Here is an 8,542-nt window from a genome sequence, read left to right as displayed (position 1 = left end):
CGGTGCCCACCGGCGTCACCCACTGGCGCGAGGTCTGCGACAACCCCCGCCGGCAGATCGCCAAGTGGCACAACCTGGAGGAGTTCTAGACCACCGAGTGCCCGCTGCCGTTGCCTTGCCCAGCAAGAGGTGGAGGAGGTGGGGAGGGGGAGGGGGGCATGAGTGCCTATCCCTCTACCACCCCCCTTCATCCCAAAACACATAAAAGATTTAGTTGAAATAGAGAAGACCCCCCACCCTCACCCGAACTCCCCAGTCCCATTAGACATTCCCTCTTCCCGATATGAGACACTATGCCCCGCCTCCCTTGTCATGTTGACAGGTACTGAACCCAATCACCTGACACCCTTGAGACTTCCTCCCTCCCTCTTATCCAATCCCTGCCCAATCAGAGACAAAACTGCACTTAAGGACAGAACTCACGCCACGCCTATGAGATACCTGCCCCCAGCCCCACCACCCCCCACCCCAACCCCAACTCCAGCTTCCCCCTTCCAGACACCGTCTGGGAGCGTAAAAAGAGATCGCCGACCAAGGACTCTGACGACTCAAAAAAAGCAACAAAGAACAGACTGATCGCAAAGCTTCAAATTAATATATTCATTAATATATCCACTCATCGTATCCATAGAATAGGCATTCAGATTTCGGCTGTTCCAGAGTGTTCCTGGGGACGTTCTGGTGTGCATTACAGCTTACGGAGTTCTCACCAGCTCCTCCTGTCTAAGCAACTCCACCTCACACACAGAGCAGTTTGTGTGTACATTCTGTAATCATGCTTAGGAAGTCCTCACGACAACAACAAAAAATAATGGGTGTGAATCTACCCTTCAAGGGGTTCGTTCGGATGCAGTTGTCCTATAGTTATAGAAAGATCGTAGGTAGCTAAATTAATCGGTTGGAGATGAGGTAGTGGAGGTGTGTATTAAATCTCTAATGGGTCAGATTGTCAAACTGCTTTTTCACTTTTTGTGTTTATGAGGTCAGAAATTTGATGCCTAATGACTAAATGTGAACAGAAAGGGAATAGGGGACTCGTTTGCAGACCATTTGGTTTTCTATGTTTCTCAAACGAGCCCTCGATAGCTGTTGCATTCAAAACAGGAAGGACATCAACTAGTAGATCCGCAAGGCGTTGACTTCATTACAGAGAAGCAAAGTTGTGTAACTCACTTAATCATGATTTACATCGAGCATTTCTTTCAGGGATTCTCAAATTCTAGTTCCTTCTACAGGATCCTGTGCTTGTAGAACAGAAGCATGTTTTTTTGTTTTTGTTTTTTGTTTTTTTGTTGTTTTAAAAAAAAAGAGAGAGAGAGAGAGAGAAAGAGAGAGTACAGCAGCCACGAAAAACCAAAAAAACTAAACTCAGCACCACGGAAGGGTTCTGTTCAAGTTCAACATGCTTTTTTGTTCTGCAAGAGAAAGATCACACCTGGTAGATCAGCTGGATTGTAGTATCTGTCAACACTCCGTATTTGTGTTTGTTACATATCACTCTTCTGCATAGTGTGTATGTGTGTGTGTGTGTGTGTGTGTGTGTGTGTGTGTGTGTGTGTAACTGAGAGAGAGACCAGCGAATTACACATCCATCTCTGGTCATGGAGAGTTCACATTTTGACTGAGTGTCTGTCTGTGTCTCTCTCTCTCTGTGTGTGTGTGTGTGTGTGTGTGTGTGTGTGAGACTAAGAGAGAGACCAGCGACACATCCATCCCTGGTCATGGAGAGTTTACGTTTTGACTGAGTGTCTGTCTTTGTCTCTCTCTCTCTCTGTGTGTGTGTGTGTGTGTGTGTGTGTGTGTGTGTGGCGCAGATCTACATGAGCGGCTCAGTCTGTCCCCGGTGTGACTTTGGTTCTCTCTGAGCACCTTCTCATTTCCAGTAGCATCAAACCTCACAAGTCCTCATGGGCGACAGGGACTCAGCTCATCAGCTCATTTTAGTCAGTACACACGTCACACACGTAACCCATCATACACACTCCATACTCAGATAACCTGTTACACACACACACAGAAAGCTATCAGACTCTCCAACTCCCCAGAGAGTAGCTGGCTGCCGATTGGATGGCAGTCAGAAGCCTCAGTCATCAGCATGTTAGCGGCGTCTGTCACTTCAGGAGTGTGGGCCGGGGCTCGTCTCACTGTGCTTAGTGTGTTCTGGGACAGCGTAGAGTAGGCAGCCATGGCTGTTTTGTCAACATGAACAAGACTAGAAAACACACTCACACACACATGCACTCACACACACTCTCACACACTCACACACACACACACACACACACACACACACACACACACACACACACACACACACACACACACACACACACACACACACACACACACACACACAGATAGCCGCAGATCCAGCCCTGATCTGACTCATTTCACCGCCAGATCAGAACCAGAAATGTTCTGGAGAGGGAAGCTGTCATAATAAGAGTCCTTTATAGATCAGCTGGGACTGTTAGAGCAGGTTACACCAATTAAAAAGAACAACAGAGCCGCATCGGCCTCTCCCCTCTCATAAGTGGAGGAGTCAGATTACCTGACAGAGGCAAAGAAGACTGGAGAGAGCTTTGAGACTTGGGGTCTCGTGTGGCGGCGGCCATTTTGTATAGATTCTGTTCTATTCGTACACAAAACTCACACACATTTTTTAGTTTCAATTGGCTCATCCTGTCTGTCTTTCTTTGCTCTCTTTTGAGCCAGCTGTACATACTGTAACATAGGAAACTTAAAATCTCTTCTTACTTTCTTGTTTTCTTACTTAATTTCAATATTCATACACAATGGATTCTAGATGCCCCAACAACATCTATTTATAAGTTAAGTAATTGTTATACCCCTTCATAAACTCTGCTCCAACACACATTAGTGTGAAATGTCATATCAAGGAGATGTAGGCAGTTGATGTTCGTGTTGTCTTTTTAAAAACTCTTTTTTTTTTTTGCTAGGTAAATTGTGTGACTATAACCACACCCATCTGCAACTCTGAGTGTAATAGAAACACCGTGGAATAATTCATATCTATCGATTTTCAATGCCTTTTAGTGCTAAGACAGCATACAGTTAGTCAAAAACCTGTCTAAAAGGGTCATGATCGTACCCAATCAACAACCTTAAATAGTGCAATATCAAAACGTTTCATACGCACATTGGCAGGCGGTGTAGCATCAGAGTGATTTGGAAGCTGTTGTTATAAGGTAAAATAACTGCACTGTGTTGCTTTAACACAGGGGCCACCGGAGGACCAGGAGCGGGCTTCTGTCTTAGAAAATGTGTACCTTTAGGGATACAAAATGCTTGTCACTGTGGCAGTACCCTCGGGGCACACAATCTTACCCCTTAACCGGTAAATGTGTTTAGAGAAGGTACAGAAATGGTCCAGGAACCGTACATATTAGTTCCCCCCTGTAGGGTATATTGGCAAAAGTTGTACCCTAGACCTTAACCGTACCTTTTGTTTTTTCTGTGGGTGTTAAGGGCCTGGTTTTTGCCCACTGTGTCTGTTTGTTTTATACACTCTTCAAAAAAAGGTGCTGTATAGAGCCAACAGCCATGCTTCATATATGACACCCCTAAATTTTTCTTTAAATCATTTCGAAAGGTCCATCAAAGGAGCCCCTAAGGGTTCTCTAAAGCCTGCATGGTTCTATATAGCACCCCAAGAACCCTTTTATTTTAAAAGTGTACGGTCTCCTTGCTGAAGGCACATGGGTGGCAGCTTTGGTATCAGCTGGTATAGGCCCCTGCAAAGTCTGCCATTCTTATCCAGCACATTTTTTTTTTTTTGTCGAGTTCAGCTGCTTTGCTTCATACTGACCTCCTGCTGTCTGTTCTGGGGGTGTGTATGGAGGAGATCATTTCATTCGCCGTTGTGTTCAAATATCAGCAACCTTTTTGCCATAATTGTGGACTGTCCCTTTAAGAGCCTACCCGCCTGCCCGCCTGCCCGCCTGCCCGCCAGCCTGCCTGTCCGTCACTCGGTCCGCAGCACAATTGAATTAAACGATCCTGATGGGCAGTGAACCGTGGCTCAATCACATCAGGTCTTGCACCATATCCCCAGCCACCCAAATGCACACACACACACACACACACACACACACACACACACACACACACACACACACACACGCACACACACACACATACAGTAGAATATGGTGCACAACAGTTGGTTGTGTGTGTGTGTGTGTGTTTGTGTGTGTGTGTGTGTGTGTGTGTGTGTGTGTGTGTGTATTCACGTTAGATGGAGGGGCAGGGGATGCAGTGTGTGTTTACATGTATGTGTGGATATGGTAGCATAAGTGTTTATGTGATGTGTGTGTGTGTGTGTGTGTTTTCCCAGTGATGTCACTGCTGCGGAAAGCCTGGGGGTAGAGCAGACTCATATGCCCTTGTTTCCAGTACAAGCACACACAAACACACATGCGCACACACACACTCACACAGGACAGAAGCCAAGAGAGATTGGCTAGCATAACAGCACCATGGACAGGCAAATACTGTTAAAGTGTGTGTCTGTGTGTGTGTGTGTGTGTGTGTGTGTGTGTGTGTGCGTACATGAGTGTGTAGGGGCTTTTTGAGGATAGTTCTCATGCAAGCAGAAGAGGCAGATAAAGGCCAAATGTTGTTGTTCTTTTTCTTTTTTTGTCCCTTTCCCTACATTTTATTTTTCCATGACTAGCCTCAGTCTAAAAAACCTTTGTCATCTTTGTTCTCCCCTTGTCCCATGGCGTCTGTCTAACTTCTTTTCAAGTCCTCTCTACCCCAATAACACACACTTACACAAACACACACACACACACACAAATAAGTGTGTGGTTGAAATTTACACACCAGTACACACTTAGAGATGCATTCACTCACACCCTCACACCCTCTCACTCTCTCTACTAACACACACACACACACGCACACATACACACACACACACACACACACACACACACACATTTAGGTGAAATAAGAGTGTGGTTGGAATTTACACACCAGTACACACCCAGAGATGCATTCACAAACACCATCACACCCTCTCACTCTACTAACACACACACACACACACACACACACACACACACACACACACACACATTGACAGGAAGAGAGGATGTTGCCTCTCCAACAAGACCTGAAATGAGAGCAGAGCCCTAAACTCACAGGAAGCCAAAGGTCTTAGTTCAAAATATGCATGCACATACGCATCCACACCCATTTGGACATGCGCGCACACACACACACACAGAGAGACTCACAATCAGAACACAACGCCTATGTGACCTTTCCTGCTGTGCAGACAAAACCATGCAATGAAAGTTCAACTTGAGTCACGGCTGTGTTGAGTATATAAACCTGCAGACTGTGCTCTGCTATTTTCCGACACGCCTAGGCACCATAAAGTAGCAGACCACAATAGGGACAACTTGTAAAGAACAATGGGGACCACTGGCCAAACTCCATTACGGACTTCTAGCCCTTTCACCCTGCAAGTTCCACGGTTCTGGCTGTCGCTTCATCTGACACTCCAATTATTGTATTTCTTGAAAGAATTTTTAACGTTTACATTACATTACTATGTTTTTTATCTGTACCTACATTTCCCTGTTTCATTACAAGTTTAGCAGACCCCCTGAAGAAGAATCCTTTTTTTATTATTATTATTATTATTGTTTTGCCTAAAAACTTAACGTTCCTTCCTTGCCTCCCGGTCCTCTCCGGGCCACCGTAGCTGTGCCTGGGAGAACCTGTTTTTATATAAATACACTGTATATGAACATAACTCTGTGTAAATGATCGTTTGTTCTGATTTACTGCTGCACCGTATTGATGCCTGACCCCGGCCTGTAGTGACTTCTTGTAAACCCCTTGAATGGTTAAGGGTATTGTCCCTGTATGCAAATGTCTTCTTCTGATGTTTCATTTGTATTATTATTTTATTATTTTAATTATTGTTATTATTATTATTATTATTACCATTATCATAATTTTTAATATATTTGATGTGTGAGGTCTGAAGCACATTTTCATTTTCCTGGCTTTCACTTGTCCCCTCTCTCCCTGAGTTTTGCTGTTGTGTGTTGTACAGAGAAACTTATGGTACAAAGAAAACAGAAAAGAAAACTGCATCATTGTGATACCTGCTTGGCCCATTTTCCAAAATTCTGTGGTCATTGGTTTATTTGATGTGGGGTGGGAACGGGATAAACAATGGCTATTTGAGGACGAGTAATCTGGTATGTGTTTTAAAAAAAACTGCATAATGCTAATAAGTCTATGCTAACAATAGTACACTGAGGCTGAAATGTATGTAAAATTTGTTAACACAATGGATGTGCAAATAAAAAAAATGATACACTAGATCCATGTTTCTCTCTCTTCAAACCTATGTTCACTCTCAGAAAATTTAGAGTTGTTTTAGCCTCTTAGATCTTGTATTAACAGAAGGTATCTACAAACCACATGAAATGGATCAAGGAGTAAGTGAGTCAATGAGTGACCCCCTAAACATGACCCCAGGTAGTCTGTGAGAGCCTCAGCCAGGCTTGCATTTTCAGCAGCCTCTAACAACTGTTTTTAAAAAAAAAATATATATTTTACGGCTTCCTTCAGAGACCAAAATCCAGCTGTGGTGTGTTGTGTGTTGTGGCTGATATTGCTAAAGCCTCTAGCATCTCCCCTGGTCTTGTCGGGAGTCATCCCTATATTCCCCAGGTCCCACAGTATGTTCCCCGGTTTTCCACAAAAGGGTCCTATGTTCCCCGGTCGCAATACAAAGGCTACCGGGGAACATAGGACCCTTTTTGGGAAAAGCGGGGAACATACCCTTTTTAAAATTGAAGAAAAAAAAGGGTCCTACAGTACAGTAGGCCTACTGGTCTCATACAAAAGTCCCTTTCCCACATAACTTCTAGAAGTTACCCGGACATATTTACCCGGGTGAGGCACGACATGGACGTTTCCCACATGAGCTTTATGTCCGAGTGAGATACGGGTAATTGTGTTCACACTAGACCCGAGTAGGAGCCGCGAGGGGTGGGGCAATGTCAGCACTTGCAGGGGGAGGGAGATGACGCTAAATAAATGCGTTGTTGTGCTGTGCTGCCTGGATGATGCAACTTACATGATCCAAAACATCATGAAACAACAGAAGTAGTTAGCTCGCTAGTCAGCGGGAGCTAGCATAGAGGGAAAAATAGCTAACGCCAGAGCCACAGTATAAACAGAGCTCTACTTCAACCCTCTCTGGTATAAACATCCAACACACCAAATTAATAAAAAAAATAATGACACACCTGAGGTCTGAGGCTCCTTCCCAACTCCTACAAAAAGCAACAATGCTAAATAACAGCGACGTTAACTATTAGCTGTTAATTGCTAACCACTGTAATAAACAGCTAGTTGCAAGCTAATCGACAACACTTCAAGCTATTCACGTTTGCAAGGATAATCCTGCCTGTCCCGCAACAAACACAACAACCTGAGTGCAGTTTAAATTTTTATTGTAGGTACACAACAAAATGTCACTGTTTTCTGTACTCTGGTGTTCTCGTCTGTGTTCATACTCGTAGGGCAATGTTTATCGTTACCATGGCAATTTGTACTTTCTGCCGCGCTGCAAGCAGGCTGCAAGGGCGCATTTCTATACGTCATCGGTACGCCCCCCATCTCTACCCAGAACTGTGCCGGCTGCGTTCCCACCTAAGCGCACCCGGGTAACATCTAGAAGTAGTACTAGGGGGCTAGTAGGGTGAGTTCCGGGTAAGAAAATACCCGAGTTTTGCGTTCCCACATACAGCCACCCGTTTGATATCCGTTTGACATCCGGATGTCTCGCTCATGTGGGAAAGGGACTAAAGTGAGGAACATACAGTAGGACCCGGGGAACATAGGACCCGGGGAACATACAGTAGGACCCGGGGAACATAGGACCCGGGGAACATACAGGACCCGGGGAACAGGACCCGGGGAGGTACAGTACGCTCCCTAGTGTGCTTGCCATGAACATTCTCTCACTCCTACTACCAGCTCTGCATACTTTCACTTCTCGTGTTCTCAAGCAAATCTGCAAGTAATTTTAAAACCTGATTACCTGTAGGTCTCCAGGTGTATCAATCTTGGATCGGGCTAGTTTTTTTTTTGTCACTTAAAAGCTGTATCCTTATCTCACATGGGTGAAGACAAGTAATTTGGGACATTTTTTGGTGGATTACAAAAAAATCCCTAAACAATTGGAGGATTAGGCTACTACACGTTATACATTTCAACTTCATATGAGCCATCAGAAACAATAGAGAAGGACACACATAACAGCTACATATGCAATACCTAACCGTGGTTTTTTTGCCATGAAAATGGCAAGATACCGGATCTCAAACATTTTTTTTTTTTTTTTTGTAGGCAAACTTCAGAGGCCTAATTTACCTGATGCATTAGATAAAATCCTTTCACATGAAAATTATAGTGTATGGTTGAAATATTTTTTTTCCCTATAATAACCCAAACCATAAAATATCACATCAATCATGTTTTGTGT

At 44.2% G+C, this 8,542-nt stretch overlaps 1 protein-coding gene across 1 annotated transcript in view; it reads left to right on the top strand.

The window, feature by feature from the left end:
* The window catches only part of syt11a (synaptotagmin XIa), a 23,717-nt gene extending 23,234 nt beyond the window's left edge, over positions 1-483 (top strand). Inside the window, exon 4 of the mRNA XM_062529846.1 lies at positions 1-483. This exon is cut by the window's left edge and continues 222 nt beyond it. Coding sequence (XP_062385830.1) covers positions 1-89 — 89 coding nt within the window. The 3' untranslated portion in view covers positions 90-483.
* Positions 484-8,542: the final 8,059 nt, after the last annotated feature.

This window comes from Sardina pilchardus, chromosome 24, assembly GCF_963854185.1.
Source record: "Sardina pilchardus chromosome 24, fSarPil1.1, whole genome shotgun sequence".
Classification (NCBI taxonomy): Eukaryota; Metazoa; Chordata; class Actinopteri; order Clupeiformes; family Clupeidae; genus Sardina; species Sardina pilchardus.
The sequence above is the reverse complement of the archived record's forward strand: the minus strand, read 5'-3'. Positions and strand labels throughout refer to the sequence as shown.